The sequence below is a fragment of the Canis lupus genome, chromosome 25 (genome assembly GCF_003254725.2).
Source record: "Canis lupus dingo isolate Sandy chromosome 25, ASM325472v2, whole genome shotgun sequence".
Classification (NCBI taxonomy): domain Eukaryota; kingdom Metazoa; phylum Chordata; class Mammalia; order Carnivora; family Canidae; genus Canis; species Canis lupus.
This window is the reverse complement of record NC_064267.1, coordinates 13,037,885-13,055,746: the sequence shown is the minus strand read 5'-3', so window position 1 is coordinate 13,055,746 and position 17,862 is coordinate 13,037,885. Positions and strand designations below refer to the sequence as shown.

At 36.7% G+C, this 17,862-nt stretch overlaps 1 protein-coding gene across 7 annotated transcripts in view; it reads left to right on the top strand.

Annotated features, from left to right (window-relative positions):
* CDK8 (cyclin dependent kinase 8) overlaps positions 1 to 17,862 on the top strand; it is a 136,485-nt gene that overhangs the window by 110,626 nt on the left and 7,997 nt on the right. For 4 of the 7 annotated variants that reach the window (XM_025462659.3, XM_049100988.1, XM_035719528.2 and 1 more), the window contains 6 exons: positions 2,266 to 2,335; positions 3,108 to 3,180; positions 5,809 to 5,906; positions 6,607 to 6,685; positions 6,806 to 6,964; positions 9,502 to 10,794. In XM_025462659.3, coding sequence (XP_025318444.1) covers positions 2,266 to 2,335; positions 3,108 to 3,180; positions 5,809 to 5,906; positions 6,607 to 6,685; positions 6,806 to 6,964; positions 9,502 to 9,627 — 605 coding nt within the window. In that variant the 3' untranslated portion in view covers positions 9,628 to 10,794. Of the gene's footprint in view, positions 1 to 2,265; positions 2,336 to 3,107; positions 3,181 to 5,808; positions 5,907 to 6,606; positions 6,686 to 6,805; positions 6,965 to 9,501; positions 10,795 to 17,862 lie in introns of those variants that run through there. The other 3 variants (XR_003142312.3, XM_035719523.2, XM_025462657.3) reach the window with 2 other exon arrangements.

Below are 17,862 nucleotides of genomic sequence, written 5' to 3'. Positions count from 1 at the left end.
TTCTGAATTTGAGGAGTATATTTTTGTTTCATTTTATTTTTTGTTTTGTTTTGTTTAATATTTGAAATGATAAAATATTTACGATCTCTGTATTAAAAGGTGCCTTTAATTCTTACAAAAGGAAACTAAATAAAATTCAGTAGTACGTATTTCTGTCTGGCAACACATATAATAATGCCAATATTTGGGATTTGAATACAAATTTTTAACATTTTTTATATTTAGGGCACTGTACAGAATCACATTATATTGAATAAAAGAAGTTTTTTATCCTATAACCCTTGCTGGTAAGAACATTCTTTTAAGTGTTCTGTTAGAACAGCAACCTTGCCTGTACTGATTGGCAGCAGGGAGAAAGTTATTTAGGTGTCTCATCATAGGCGTTAGACCTCTCCAACTATATCCCCGTCCCTTGTTATGCCATAGCATGGTAGTTCATCAGTCACCAAAACTCTCCCCAGAAGTCTAGAATAATGAAAATGGCTAGCCAGGTATTTATTAGAAATTGTTTCTTATTAGGAATTATTCTCAGGTCAGAATAACTCTAGACTAATACAGAAATACTTGGGAGTTATAATTTCACATTCCCTTATAGGAGTGTTAACACAGATACTACCTTTGTGCAGAATTGGTCAATGGGCCTGTGAAGACTACTTTATTGTGATTAATTTTATTTGTTCACTGAATATTTGAGGACCTGCCATCATGTGCCAGGCACTGTGTTATGCATAAAATAATGTTGATATAACAGGCATGATTCTTGCCTTCTTGGAGTTTATATTGTACTGCTCTAAATAGAAATGTTTAAATAATAGCTATGGTTTGAGTAGATGGAGAAGAATGACCTTTTCTTTCCACTTCTGAATGTGTCCACCATTTCTAAGGCCCAGGGGAAAGGAACATGGTTTACAAGGGGATGGAAGAGGGGGTGACCTCTGTAGGGATGATTCTTAATGTGTAGTTCAACAGTTAGGGGAGGCTTAGCTTATAAGAAATTTGAAAAGCAGACAGTAGGGTTTAGATTTAATGTGCAGAAGAATGAGAATCCATGATAAGTTCTTGAGAACTAGTGACATGGTTTGTTATATTTTAGATTACTATGGTAATGGTAGGTACAAATCGATTAAAGAGAGGTAACTGAAGTCAGGGAAGCCAGCTGTTTGCCTGTATAACAGTACTCCAGGTGTAAAGTGATAAATGAGATGGAGATAAAGGACAAATAGGGACTTTTTTTTTAATAGGAAGTATATAATTGAGGGAAAAGTAAAAGATTGCTCAATCTAGCTTGAAAAATGTCTAGCTTGAGAAATTGACAAAATAGAGAAATTGGAGCAAGGAAATAATTAAGGAGAAAGCCCCATCGAGGAGTTTAAAGTATATATTCAGTTGACTTTACAGTGTGATATCTTTGGGGGAGAGGTAGCACATATTTGTATAAGTAAGTCGAAGGCAAACCTCTAAAGGCCATTTAAAGGCTAGTGGTGTGGTTAATTAAGCTACGTGTTGTAGTACCACTGCATCAGGTAGTCTTTGAGTACAAGTCCATTGATAGTAATGGAGAAAAGCAGCCATCTAGCATGAGCAACTCTAAGGCCAGCAAGACTAACTGAAACATGTTCTACCTAATGTAAGGAGCTGGGGTTGTTTTTGTTAATGTTACTGAAACTAGCCAAGCCACCAGCTGACTTATTTACATACTAGTTCTGTCCTGCCCTGTTCTATTCCAGACAGTTTTTGCTTCTTACATTGCTTGCTGTTGTAAAGCAGTATATTTAGTAAAGTGAAAGTAAGGAGAGCCATGTAAAAAAAAAAAAAAAAAAAAAAAAAAAAAGCAACTTATACCTATGGAGAGGAAAGATACTACATTTGTCATTGAAGAGACTGGATGTTGATTTAACCAAGAAATTGGGTAGAAAGGGGGAAAAAGTGGTTTTACAAACAAAAGTAGAATTATTTAGTAATAGAAATACTTATTAATAACTTATTTCTCTCTACTTATAGAAATTGTGGTAACTTATAGTAAATTACATAGAAAGTAGGCACTAAAAAGATAGACTTATAGAGATCTAATGCTATACCAGGGATCAGAATTGTATTTATAGGTCAAGATACGATGTTTACTATAGTTAATTATTTATTTGAGGTCTGTGTTTTCCTGGAGGTTCAAAGTATATAGGACATGTAATGAAAATTGAGGCAACTTTTGTTAAATTTCTTGAGAATAGGAACTTAGACAACATAAAATTTTATCAATGTATTTCACAGATAAAGATTGGGAAGATATAAAAAAGATGCCTGAACATTCAACATTAATGAAAGATTTCAGAAGAAATACGTAAGTTGGAAATAAAGTAGATCCTTTGTTGGTTTTTGCTTTTCTAGAATATTCAATATAAGTTGAATACTCAAGAGAATACTGAACATAGGCTTATTCCAATAAATAATTTTATTTATTAGCAAATATTTTCTTTTTTAAGATGTTTAAATGATATAAAGAAGGCAAACAGCTGATTTTAGCAGCTGATTTGGATATGAGAAAAAAAACTTTCCATATTTATTACTTTCTGAAAATGAACATCAGTGGAAAGGATCACAGCAGTAAGAGACTAGAATAAGCAGCCTTGCTAATAGTCACTTGCCCACCCACCTGAATTGTGTAGTCATTTTAAGCAAGTTGTAATAGAGAAGAAGAAATGTTTCATTTATTTACAATGCAAGATCAGAACATTGGGAGAGGATAGTTTATAGGCCAATAACAAATTTTTACAAATTTTACATTTATTTTAAACTTCCTAGTAAGGCTGAATTAAACATCTAACCCATATGTTATTTAAGAGAATTGTTGAAATAGCAGTCATATAAAAAAATGCTATTTAGTATACATTATATATTAAATTATCTTGTGTTTACTTAGTAGCATCCATTCATAAGTGACTAGTGTGAATATTGAATGAAATATGAAACTGATAATGCTATGCTGATTATTCCATTTTCAACATGTATATTCTGTATTGGTTGTGATTAAAATAATTGTTTGTAAAACCTTCAGCCAATGTAAAATTAACTTCAAAATCTAATATAGATATTTCATAGTATTTCTCTTTCAGGTATACCAACTGCAGCCTTATCAAGTATATGGAAAAACATAAAGTTAAACCAGATAGTAAAGCATTCCACTTGGTAAGCTTTAGAGAACAATAATAATTTTTTTTTCCCCTGGTTAGCTAACCAGAGGTTTTTTGGGTCATTTACATGGTTACTTAGCACTCTTAGAGTACTTTAATGCGGACATCTTGTTGGTACATAATAGTAAAGGCATGAAAATACTTGTTTTTCCAAACCCATAACATGGTTTAACAGACTAATGTTTGGTCATTTGATTTTTAGAAGATAGTTATTGTACCATGTCTGTCAAGAATATTTTTAAAATTACATTTATTGGTTTTCATCAGTTATTTAAAAATTTCAAATATTTCAGAGAAGAATCTAAAAGAAAACCATCCCATTACTCAGAAATAGGTTTTACAGATTATTTTGTATTTTAACTCTTTGAAAGATTGTTTATAAAATTTTTAACTCCTATGATACTCTGACAAGCTTGGGTATTAGAAGTCTGTCAGTGATGGTGTGTGCTACTTGCTTTCTCTGTAAGAATATGAGAGATTCAGTATTTATTACTGTATAATGAAAAAATAGTTTGACCTAGAATCTAAATGAATCCATGTGCTATTGTAATTTATGAGATTATATTCAGCTGTTGCCAACTTAAACTTGTTTACAATAAAATTTCCACTTTTATATTTTAACAGTTAAAAATGATTTTTGGTTTTATATTTTCTTAAAAAGTTATATAACATACAATGGGGAAATTTCAGGGAGCTGGTTGTATTGTATTTGGTTTAAAATTCTTTTAATCCTTTATTCTCAGTATTTTTAAATGAATTCATTAAATGGGAATTTTTTTGCCTTGAAAGTATTATATTTTCCTTTATTACAGTACCAGGCCTCTTGCAAACATTGCTTCTCTTTCTGCTTTTTTTCTCTGTCTACTGCTTCTACACCTTCTATTTATTTTTATATCATGTCATATATTTCATATCTTATCACAACTTAAAAAGCAGTGCCTAAAAAAAAGCAGTGCCTAACCTACCTTATCACCACACAATATATTATCCAAATAATGGATTCTTTTAGTATGCTTACAACAGGACCCAAATAGGAAGGTAAGTTAGATCCTTCAAAATTATGGACTTATTTATTCTAACAAAATAACGATAATAGTGGTAGACTGAAAGTCAAAATTTAAGGGACTTCCTCTTACTTCCTCCCAACTTACCTGCTATTCAGTGTAGTCTAAAGGGATTCTCACAACCATCAACATTGAAATTCCAGAGATTCCCTCACAGCTTATTTCCTTTTTTACTGGGGTGACTTATCTTGTGTGGGCCCATCTGAAAGCTCTAATGTAACTCCATTAAAACTGTTGAGCATTTTAAATGGCAAATCCATGCTTTTCCTTTCAACTCTAAAATAAAGTGCTTCCACTAAAATATCAGATCATCAAAATTAAATTTAAGTCTCACCATCCCAGCATTTCTTCTGTATTTTTAAATATTTCATGTCCTTCTGTCCTCTGATTGTATCTTCTTCCATCAAGTCTCAACACATCTGTGAGTGTTCAAGAGTGGTCCTAGTCCAAGCACCATAGTACTTGGTGGAAAGGCAGCTTCTCGGACTCCTGCCCAGATATCCCAGTCAGAGTTCTGAGAGTGGGTCCTCGCAGACTGTTTCAGAAGTGCTCCAGGAGTGATTTTGATGTACTCTGAAGTCTGAAAATCACCATGTTAGCTCAAAGAGGACAAAAGAGACCACTATTTAGATTAGCTCTTAAATCCCCTACTAAAATCAAATGTTCTGAAATAAATAAATAAAATAAAAAATCACCTCAAATATTTTTGTTCATAAAGTCTTAAATAAACTGTTTTAACCAAAAAAATACTGAATTTTCACATTAGTGTGACATTTTTATAGGTAGCAAAATAATAATAATACATAGTGCTTTCTTTGTGTCAGGTACCTTTAGAATTGCTTTCCATATATTAACTCATTTAATTCTGAAAACAAACCTATGGTAGCTGGCACTATTTTTAATCTCCATTTGACAAATGAGGTTGCAAAGAGATTAAGCAACTTGTCCAAAGTCACTCAGATAATAAAGGTCTTCAAGTCTCCATTCATAACCCCTCTGTACTTCACAAGTTCTGTATCAAGCACCATATTTATTTAGACAGGGATAACACTGGCCAGGAGAGCTTTCTCTGATGATCTGTGCTGTGCAATAGGATAACTCCTAGCCACATGTGGCTCTTGAGCTCTAGAAATGTACCTGATATGATTGAGAAATTGATTTTTTTAAGTTTAATTTGGTTTTAAATCTAAATAGTCACATGTGACTACTCTATTATTTGTGTTATAATAGTTTTTTTCCCTTTATAGAAAAAGAATAGAAAATATAAGAGTTTAGTCTTGTTCTAAATTGGACAAAACAATTTGCATAATGTAGATCATTGGTTTAGAATAAGGTAAAGGTTTTGTTTACTTCTTAGAACCAAGTAAGATCATGATTATTAGAATTACTAAATGTGAATTACTATGTTAAATGTAATAATCCAGTTTTTCTCTTGTTAATTTGGGGGAATAAATACCGCTCAAATTGTAGTGTTTCATCAAAAAACATGTACATCCCACATATGGCCAAGGATATAACTATGAGAAATAACACAGTGTTTTTATGATTTATGATTTCAGCTTCAGAAGTTACTTACTATGGACCCAATAAAGCGAATTACCTCAGAACAGGCTATGCAGGATCCCTATTTCTTAGAAGATCCACTTCCTACATCAGAGTAAGTGATCAGTTTATTAACTCACCAGCATGATAGAATTTTCTGGAGTGGGCTTGTTTGAGTTGTCAACTCCAAGTTGCCACTCGCATTACATGGGGACCTAGGGAAATCCCAGTGACATGAGCTCTGATGACTGAGGTGTCATTTAGGGCTTTTACCGTGAAAAGGCATTCCTGTTCATGTCTTACTTTATGAAACATTACCAGCTTTATTTTCAGCCATGCCCCAATTATTCAGTGACAGGTTAATTATGCATGCTGTAGCTCACTCAGACTCACTGAGATGGCCCACTGCTTACAGTTACAGTTTTGTGTTTTAATTACAAAATCCCATTCCCAAATAAATTTGTGTTCCCCATGTCATCTCTTATGTGTAGAAGGGAGAGTAAAAAAAAAAATTGTGTTCAAATAGTGACATTTCCACTGGAATCTATATTTGGATTGTAACAATAAAAGAGTGAGTCTGGGATAAAAGAAAGTTGAGTCATATTCGATGATTATTGATTATTTTCACACAATGAAAATCCTTCCCATGGTCTGCTACAATGTCCCTAGTTAGAAGAAAAGATTCATTTTGGCACAGTTGCATGAAGGGTGCTTATTTTACAAATAAGGACACAAAGTCCATCTTAAAAGATTAAAATGAAGCATCTGAGATACTGATTAGCATACTAGAAATTTTCTTTTTTTGTTGTGAGCAGCGTTTTTGCCGGTTGTCAAATCCCTTACCCAAAACGAGAATTTTTAACAGAAGAAGAACCCGATGACAAAGGAGACAAAGTAAGTATTAAAGTACATTTGGCTGCTGCTTGTTTTATTCCATCTACCGTGTAACATTTTCTTGTTTGTATTTGGTTCTCCTTCTGAGTTGAACTTTATTTTTCTGTTTAACCAATTGAGAAGAACCAGCAGCAGCAGCAGGGCAATAACCATACTAATGGAACCGGTCACCCAGGGAATCAAGACAGCAGTCATACACAGGGACCCCCATTGAAAAAAGTGAGAGTTGTTCCTCCTACCACTACCTCAGGTGGACTCATCATGACCTCAGACTATCAGGTATTTCCAGTTCATTGTGTATTGACTGGCCATATCAGTATTTGTAGATGGGTTTGTGACCTAAGAAAATGCTGACCTTCATGTCCCCGGGGAAAATATAGTGATGTGAGTTGTTATTGGCACAGCAGAGTACTGACTGTGGTACCGGACAGGGGGCCGACTTTTGAACTAAACAGACCTGGAATGATCAGACTTATAAATTATGCCATTTATGAACTGTGTGACCTTGGACAAATAAAATTTCCTGGCCTTTTCACCTGTAAAATGAGACTAGCCAAGCCTTGCTTGTAGTTGTTATAGGAATAGACATGATAAGTCCTAGCACCTGACTTATAGTAGGAGCTCAATCAGTATTGTGCATTGTTTTGAAACAACAGGTATATCAAGAATGATTAAGAATGATTAAGAAAGCTACATCTAAGGCTTTCAGGGGCATCTGGGTGGCTTGGTCTGTTAAGCTTCTGCCTTTGGCTCAGGTCATGATTCCAGGGTCCTGGGATTGAGCCCGTATCAGGTTCTGTGCTCAACAAGGATCCTGCTTCTCCCTCTCCCTCTCCCCTCTGCTCATGTTCTCTCTTGCTTGCTCTCTCTCAAGTAAATGAATAGCATCTTTAAAAAAAAACACAGACTTTCAGATCCCAGCCTAGCCACTGACTTTGGGTAACCTTGAGTAAAGTAATTCAGATGTTCTCAGTTTTCTCATTTGTAGAAGTGATGATGGCAAGTGTGAGGTGGTAGCAAGGATTAAATGAGAGGACGTACGCTAAGGCACAGTGGCTAGCATGCCATAGTGCTTAACAGATGTTACCACTTTTTATCATTTTTATTATCATTATCATCAAAATTATTAGTAGTGTTCATAGTATGCAGTAAGCATTTACTAAGTGGTGGTGGTGGTGCTGGTGATAACTAATAATAAGAGTTTGTTGGGTGTTTACTATGCCAGCTTTTTTACTAAGCATGAAACTTACATTATTTCCTTTGATCATTATGGGAACTCTGTGAGTAAGGGTTATTGTCATATCAGAGATGCTCAGAGAAGAACTTTCACATATTTACCTGTTGAGCTGGGGGTAGACCCAGGATACAGTCTCAGATCTGACAACCAAGACTGCTCTGTTGCCTGCCTGTGGATCCCATCAAGTGGTATTGTCAGTTTCTTTGCAGAAAGACAACTTGGAAAATCATATACCACCTCCCTGCTTAATTCTAACCATATTGCCAACTTACGGATCTCAGTGTGGAAAGGACACTGAAACCTCGACCACTTAGAGTTATTTACCTACTGAAAGACGAAAGATCTTACTGAACTAGTAAGGTTCCCAGAGCTTGCTCCTACCCATCAGGAGTCAAATCTTAACTCTTTGCTTTGGTTAAGGAGAAGTCCAGTCTACCAAACCATGAAATTCTTGTCTGCCTGGGTAGTAAGTCTCTTCCAGGAAACTAAACAAGGTAATCAAGGACAGACATCTCTGGAGGTTGATGTTTGTTCTGGCATCTCTTTCTCCCTATCCAGATGGGAAGAGTGTATCCCTTTTGGCTCAAGAATGTATTTGCACACTAAGGTCATGGCATCCTTAGAATGAAGCAGAGCAGTGCTCGGCCTTTTGCTTCTGAAACCAAAAAATTGCTCTGCTTCTTTGTTTCTTGATGTTATCATTATGGTTGGTTTTTGTAGGTGATTCCAAAAAGTATTTCTGACTATAATTTCATGTGTCCACTCTTCTTAAAATGTTATTTTGCTAGAGTTGGCAGAATTTAGAATTATATGAATATACTTTAAAAGAGGAAGGTAATAAATTATGGTAAATCAGTTATCATATTTGTCTTTATATGAGCGAGAGGTGCAGGAATGGGAGTAACAATATAACAGACCAAAATCACGGGACTCTTATACTCACATTGTTCTTTCCCTTTGTGCTCTTTTTAGAACTGAGAATACATTCTTCTTACATTTCTATAATTATAAACCTATTTTTTTATAAACCTATTTTGTATGTAATTTGTAGCAGAAAATAAGATTCATTAAAGGGCATAAAAATATTTAATGCCAAAGCAAATGATTCTGCAGTACCTTTCCTTGTCCTGTTCATTTTAATCCTTTAGTGACACGTGTGTTGGGAGGTTTCTGTTGAAGAAACTAGCATGTAAGTTAGCTTTGAATTTCTTAGGGTATGTATCATTAAGTTAATGTATAAACATCTCAACCGAATTAATTACTACTTATCAGGTAGTTACAAAACAGCTTAAAGGGAGGATTACTGCTGTAGAAAAACAAAGAACTGCACAGCAGAGTCATGAGACTCAGCTTAGTATTGTTTACTGGCACTACTTCTGACCATCCTAAAGAAAACTGGTATTAAAAGATTTGGGGTTTTTTGTCATTTTCATTCTAAAACTAGTACATGGCACAAGACTTTTAAATTCTCACTGTCTTGAAATAAATGACATTTCAAACCTACGCCTTGCTTAGCTTGAGGTAGAGCCAACTTGTAAAAACACCTGACTCTCATTTCTCCTTCCTTCTTCTTCCCCAGCGTTCCAATCCACATGCTGCCTATCCCAACCCTGGACCAAGCACATCACAGCCACAAAGCAGCATGGGATACTCAACTACCTCCCAGCAGCCTCCACAGTACTCACATCAGACACACCGGTACTGAGCTGCGCTGGACTGTTGTCAATGCACTGTTGCTAGCGCTGCAGGACTCTGACGGTGCAGCTCTCTGCGGGAACCTGGGATGGGCCATGGGAATGTACTGTACACCCACATCCTCAAACTGTCCAGTAGCCAAGTTCCACCACTTTTCACAGATCGGGGTAGTGGCTTCCAAGTTGTACCTATTTTGGAGTTAGACTTGAAAGAAAGTGCTAGCACAGTTTGTGTTGTGGATTTGCTACTTCCATAGTTTACTTGACATGGTTCAGACTGACCAATGCATTTTTTTCAGTGACAGTCTGTAGCAGTTGAAGCTGTGAAATGTGCTAGGGGCGAGCATTTTGTCGTTGTATGTGGTGAATTCTTTCAGTGTAACAACATTATCTGACCAATAGTACACACACACACAAAAGTTTAACTGGTACTTGAAATATACAGTATATGTTAACTCAACAGAATAATCAAGACTCAAAATGAGATTATTTTGGTACATCCTTCATTTTAGTGTCTTATCAGTGGGTTGATTCATTTTCTACATTAATCAGTGTTTTTCGACCAAGACTATTGCTTGGGTTTTTTTGAAAGTATAAAAGCCACATAGTTTTTCCAGAAAGGTTTCAAAACTCCCAAAGATTAATTTCCAACTTATAAGTTTGTTTTTATTTTCAATCTATGACTTGACTGGTATTAAAGCTGCTATTTGATAGTAATTAAATATGTTGTCATTGATATAAACCTGTTTGGTTCAGCAAACAAACTGAAATGATTGTCATAGACAGTGTTTTATTTTTCCTGTTGGTGTTGCTGATTAGTGAGCATGCTTTAAGACGAAAAAAGCATGAATGATAACTTCCTCTGAAAGGTGCGGCATCCAATTCAGATATTTTGTCCTGATTTTAAAGCTGGTTGGTGTAGTGCTATTAAAATTTTGTTCAGTTAATTTTCTTTTTTAAAACTTGTTCGCACGTTGTTTAGGGTGCCCTTACTTCAGCAAAGGAGAAAGAGTAGGAGAGCCTTAGAATTTTTGAGGAAAAAAAAAAAAACCTATAACATACAATGTACTGTATCAAACTATTTTACATGAATGACACAAGTATTCTGAATTTAAAAAAAATTGAACATTGTTAAAAACAAGGTGTTATGTAATAAATTTATTTTTCATAAATCAAAATATGGAGTCAGCTCTATTTTTATATACACAAACGTGTTTTATTTTAAAGCATGTCTTACCAAGTGGCCTCTAAGTAAATCTCTTCAGTTGTTTTCCTTAATAATGTCTATATTTTCTGCCTCCATAGTAGAGTGGAGTAATGAGTTACATGATTTAGATATGGATTCTTTTCTCTCTTGCACTTAGTTCTATAATAGATGTGGAATAGACACCTTTCTAATTGAAAGAGTTATGATGAACCTTCCATTTCGAGAATAAGGCCTAATTCTGTGTTATACTGAGAACAGTTTGTTTTAGCCCAAATAATTACTTTTCCTCCCTCCTTCAGCGTAAGACACAGAAGATTAAAAAAAAAAGCTAACATAGTTCTTTTCTTAAAAATTCAACTCATTCATATAAAAACATTCTAAAACATTTGAAGCACAGAAGAGTTCCAGTCCTGATAAGTCTGACTATAGCAGCAAGGATAATTTAGGAGCTGAATATGCATTTCCACGTTGTCTTCCCACTGCAGCTCCTCCACACAGCACATAGATCTGATCTTAGAGCTTCGTTCTCAGCACAGTCAGGAGCTCCCCTCTGATCACAGACTGAGTCACAGTCTCATTTTTGCCAGTCTTACCCTAACCATGTCTTCTCGTTTCCCTTCACTCAAATTGTCTTCTGTTTTTCCTCCCTGCCTTTGATACAGTGGCTTCCAACCTTAGTGGGCATGAAAATCATCTGCGGTTTGTGGCCTCTGGGTCTAGTCCCAGAGGTTGGGTCAGGGGAATAGGGAGGGACATGGAATCTTCATTTTTATTTTTATTTTCTTATTTTTTAAATTTTTTTATTGGAGTTCAGTTTGCCAAAATATAGCATAACACCCAGTGCTCATCCCGTCAAGTGCCCCCCTCAGTGCCCATCACCCAGTCACCCCAACCCCTCCACCCACCTCCCTTTCCACTACCCCTTGTTCGTTTCCCAGAGTTAGGAGTCTCATGCTATGTCACCCTCTGATATTTCCCACTCATTTTCTCTCCTTTCACCTTTAATCCCTTTCATTATTTTTTATATTCCCCAAATGAATGAAACCATATAATGATTGTCCTTCTCTGACTGACATACTTCACTCAGCATAATACCCTCCAGTTCCATCCACGTTGAAGCAAATGGTGGGTATTTGTCATTTCTAATGGCTGAGTAATATTCCATTGTATACTTAGACCACAGCTTCTTTATCCATTCATCTTTCTATGGGCACTGAGGCTCCTTCCACAATTTGGCTATTGTGGACATTGCTGCTATAAACATTGGGGTGAGGTGTCTCAGTCTTTCACTGCATCTATATCTTTGGGGTAAATCCCCAGCAGTGCAATTGCTGGGTTGTAGGGCAGATCTATTTTTAACTCTTTGAGGAACCTCCACACAGTTTTCCAGAGTGGCTGCACCAGTTCACATTCCCACCAACAGTCCAAGAGGGTTCCCCTTTCTCCACATCCTCTCCAACATTTGTTGTTTCCCGTCTTTGTTAATTTTCCCCATTCTCACTGGTGTGAGGTGGTATCTCATTGTGGTTTTGATTTGTATTTCCCTGATGGCAAGTGATGCAGAGCATTTTCTCATGTGCGTGTTGGCCATGTCTATGTCTTCCTCTGTGAGATTTCTGTTCATGTCTTTTGCCCATTTCATGATTGGATTGTTTGTTTCTTTGCTGTTGAATTTAATAAGTGCTTTATAGATCTTAGATACTAGCCCTTTATCTTATAGGTCATTTGCAAATATCTTCTCCCATTCTGTAGGTTGTCTTTTAGTTTTGTTGACTGTTTCTTTTGCTGTGCAGAAGATTTTTATCTTAAGTCCCAATAATTCATTTTTGCTTGTTTCCCTTGCCTTCATAGATATATCTTGCAAGAAGTTTCTGTGGCCAAGTTGAAAAAGAGTGTTGCCTGTGTTCTCCTCTAGGATTTTGATGGATTCTTGTCTCACATTTAGATCTTTCATCCATTTTGTGTTTATCTTTGTGTCTGGTGTAAGATAATGGTCTAGTTTCATTCTTTTGCACGTGGCTGTCCAATTTTCCCAGCACCATTTATTGAAGAGACTGTCCTTTTTCCAGTGGATAGTCTTTCCTGCTTTGTCAAATATTAGTTGACCATAGAGTTGAGGGCGCATTTCTGGATTCTCTATTCTGTTCCATTGATCTATGTGTCTGTTTTTGTGCCAGTACCACACTGTCTTAATGATCACAGTTTTGTAGTACAACTTGAAATCCAGCATTGTGATGCCCCGGCTCTGGTTTTCTTTTTCAATTGGAATCTTCATTTTTAACAAACTCCTTAGTTGATGCAGTAGCCTGAGGAACACACAGTAAGAAGAGCACCTTCAAGCTGCTCTAAAGATTGAGCAGACAGTAGCAGTTCAGTCAGTGGCTTGGAGAGACGGCTGCCCTGTTGACAACCCACCTTCTCCTGCATAAATTTTTAAAAGCAGAGCCCATTACAAGTTCCACTGTAACTGCTGGAAACTCCAAGGGCTCAGTTCTCAGATTTTTAAATTTCTTTATCAACCCCCATTCTTGGAGTGATCCTGGACGGTCTTGAGGAGTTCAACTTGTTGGTGACCATCAAATTTACATATTGAGCCTATTTCATATATAATTCCAGATTCACATATTTAATTGCATCTCTGACACATAAATAACATAACCCAGACACACACCAACCATCATCCTCTAGGACTTGCCTTGGCTTTATTTCTCTACATTGCACCTGTCACCTGTTTGACTATTTTCTGTGTCTTCCCTGTAGAATGGAAGCTTCCTGTTCCATCTCAGCCTCTCCTCTTTCCACTTGCCCCCAGGTGATCTCACTCAGGCTTGGGACTTGGGGAGGCTGATGGTTCCCAGATTTCCTATCCAGAATTACCTGCTGTATCTGACTCATTATACAGATTGTCTCTAGACTGAAGATACCTAAAGTGGACTCCTTGCTCTACCATCACCCTGCTCCTTTTACAGACTTCATTGTCTCGGTGACTAGGAACCCTTATATCCTAGTCATCCAGGCCACACAGAATCTTGGCATCGTCCTCTCACACACATATCCATTCCATATGTAAATCTTGGGTGCTTTCCCTTTTTAGCTCCAGCCCAACTGCCCTCACCACCTTTACTGTGCCACCCTACACCAAACCACAGCTACCTCTTCCCTGGCCTGTCACAAACTTCCTGCTTGTTTTTACCCTAAACTCTCTCAGCCTCCTAGACACAGACTCAGCAGCCCAAGTGACACCGAACACAGGTCATGGCACTTCTCCAGGGCTTCTGGCTTAGTGTGAAAGCCAGGCAAATCTGCGTATCGTAGCCTCTCATTTCTTATGACTCTTATGTCACCATTCATGTGCTTCACTCCAGAGGCTCTGCTGGCCTTCACTGATCCTTGAGCCTGCCAAGTACGTCTTGTCTCACAGCCCTGAGGCTCATTCTGTCTGCATTTGTCTCCTGCTCTCCTCAGCTAGTTCTGGGTTCACTCCCTCACTTCTTCAGGCCTGCTCAGGTCTTCTTAGACTTTTCCTTTCCACTCTGAGATAGTATCCTGTTCCCTACCTCCCACCCCAACCATATCCCTTATCCCCTCTACCCTGCTTCACTTTCCCCTCCTAATATTGAGCACCACTAACTTACACTTGCTTGCTGTTTCTCCCCACCCTACCAGAAGATAAACTCAACAATGGCAGCCTTTCTTCCTTGAGATGTAATCAACATGTAACATTGTGTCTGTTAATGGATAAGAGGTGTTGATTGGATAGTGTAGGTATTGCAACATGATTACCACCCCAGTTACCTAACACCTCTAGGCAGGCTTTTTATGTACTATAATAATCCCAGCAACTGGAAGAGTGCCTTGCACACAATAGTGTTTATAAATATTTACTGAGTGAATGAGTAATTAAGTGACTTTGTATTTGGATGACAAATAGTATCTCACACCCAGCATATTCGAAAGAGAACTTCTAATCTTTACTCCCTAGCCATCATCTAGCTTCCTAACTGGTTCCTGGGTCTCTCACGCTTCTACTCACACCATTCTGTAGCCTGCCTTCCACATAGCAGTGATCCTTTCTCTTCAGAACAGTGATCACTACTTGACATTTTTATACATACATGCTTTTTTGTATTTGTTTATTGTCTGTCTTCTCCATGGAGTAAGGACTTTGTTGTCCTTTTAAAGAATAAACTAGAATGTTCATTGTACATGCCCCTAATCCTTCAATGGCTTCCTGTCACACTTAGAATAAAGTCAGAATTTCTCAACATTGCCTAAAATATTCCAGTTTGTTAGCTTCCTCTCCGATCTCATTTCCTTTCTCTCTCCCACCGATGACTCTAGTCCAATTATTTTAGACTCTTTGATTTCTCTCGCTATGGCTTCACTTAGAATTATACCCTCCATGTTGTTGAAATGGCAAGATTACATTGTGACTGAGTAATATCCATTTTGTATGTACATCTTGGCATTTATCCATTCAACTATCCATGGACACTTGGGCTGCTTCCATAGTTTGGCTATTGTATATAATGCTGCAGTAAAGTGTATGTGTCTTTTCAAATTAATGTTTTCGTATTCTCTGTGTAAAATACCCAGTAGTAGAATTGCTGAATCATATGGTAATTATATTTTTAACTTTTTGAGGAATCTCCATATTGTTTTCCACAGTGGCTACACCAGTTTGCATTCCCACCAACAGTGCATGAGGCTTCCTTTTTCTCCACATCCTTGCCAACACTTGTTTCTTGTATTTTTTATTTCAGCCATTCTGACAGGTGTAAGGTCATATCCCATTGTGGTTTTGTTTTGCATTTCCCTGATGATGAGTGATGTCTAGCACATTTTCATGTGTGTTTGTGTTGGCCATCTGGATGTCTTCTTTGGAGAAATAGCTATTCATGTCTTTGCCCATTTTTAAATTCGGTTGTTTTGGGGGTATTGAGTTGTAATTGTTCTTTATATATTTTGGACACTAGTCCTTTATTGGGTATGTCATTTACAAATATTTTTCCCATTCTTTAGGTTATCTTTAGTTTTGCTGATTGTTTCCTTTTTATTTTGATGTAGTCCAAATAGTTCATTTTTGTTTTTGTATCCATTGCCTCAGGAGACAGATCTAGAAAAATGTTAAAAATGTTTCTATGGCTCATGTCAGAAAATACAGCCTATGTTCTCTTCTAGGACTTTTATGGTTTCACGTCTCACATTTAGGTCTTATATCCGTTTTGAGTTTATTTTTGTGTATAGTATAAGAAAGTGGTCCAGTTTCATTCTTTTACATATGACTGTCCAGTTTTCCCAACATCATTTGTTAGAGAGACTACCTTTTCTCATTGCATATTCTTGCCTCCTTCGTTAAAGATTAATTGACCATATAAGCATGGGTTTATTTCTGAGGTCTCTTTTCTGTCCCATTGAACACTGTGTCTATTTTTGTGCTAGTACCATACCGTCTTAATTAGGATAGCTTTGTAATGTATCTTGAGATCTGGGATTGTGATACCATTAACTTTGTTCTTTTTCAAGACTACTTTGGCTATTTAGGGTCTTCTGTGGTTCCATACAAAGTTTAGGGTTGAGTTCTGTAAAAAATGCTGTCCATGTTTTGATGGGAATTACATTAAATCTGTAGCTTGCTTTGATTAGTATGGACATTTATAACAATATTGGGTCTTTTGGTACATGAGCATGAAATATCTTTCCATTTGTTTGTGTCTTCTTCAATTTCTTTCATCAGTGTCTTATAGTTTTTGGAGTACTTGGTTAAATTTGTTCCTAGTATTTTCTTCTTTTTGATGCAAATGTAAATGGGATTGTATTATGTTGAGGTATGTTCTCTCTAAACCTACTCTGTTGAAAGTTTTTACCATGAAAGGATGTTGTACTTTCTCAAACACTTTTTCTGTATATTGAAATGATCATACAGCTTTTATCCTTTTTTTAGTTAATGTAATGTATCCCATTGATCGATATGCAAATATTGAACCGCCCTTGCATTCCAAGAGTAAATCCCACTTGATTGTGGCAAATGATTTTTTTAATGTATTGCTGGATTCAGTTTCCTAATATTTTGTTGAAGACTTTTGCATCTATCTTCATCAGAGATATTGGCCAGTAGTTCTCTCTCTAGCTCTTTCTTTCTATCGCTCTCTGTCTCTGTAGTGTCTACTTGGTTTTGATAACAGGTTAAAGCTGGAGTCATAGAATGAATTTGGAAGCTTTTCTTCCTCCTTTATTTTTTGGAATAGTTTGAGAAACATAGGTATTAACTCTTCCTTAAATGTTTGGTAGAATTCACCTGTGAAATTGTCTTGGTCCTGGACTTTTATTTCTTGAGAGTTTTTTTTTATTACTAATTCAGTTTTATTGCTGATAGTCCCTCAAATTTTCTGTTTTTCCCTGGTTTCAGGAGGTTATATGTTTTTCCAGGAGGATAGGTGATAGATATCAATAAACTTTTTTTTTTTAATTTTTATTTATTTATGATAGTCACACAGATTGAGAGAGAGAGAGGCAGAGACACAGGCAGAGGGAGAAGCAGGCTCCATGCTCTGGGAGCCCGACGTGGGATTCGATCCCGGGTCTCCAGGATCGCGCCCTGGGCCAAAGGCAGGCGCCAAACCGCTGTGCCACCCAGGGATCCCGATATCAATAAACTTTTTTTTATGGAAAAGCAAAAGAACTAGGATAAGGGAGTACCTAAAAGATGCATAACCTACAGTAATCAAGACATTGTGGTATTGGAAAAAAATGGGGATATAAATCAATAGAATACAGTAAGTCCAGAAAGATACTGATACATATAAAGGCAATTGATTGTCCACAGAACTGTGAAAGCATTTTAGCAGAGAAAGGATAGTCTTTTCAGCAAATGATGCTGGAGCAATTTGATATCCTTATGCAAAAACCAACTGAACAAAGCTTCTGTTCAGACTTTGCACTCCTACAGAAATTAACTCAAAATGGATCATAAACTTAAATCTAAAACTAAAAACTTACAGGCAGCCCGGCTGGCTCAGCGGTTTAGCACCACCTTCGG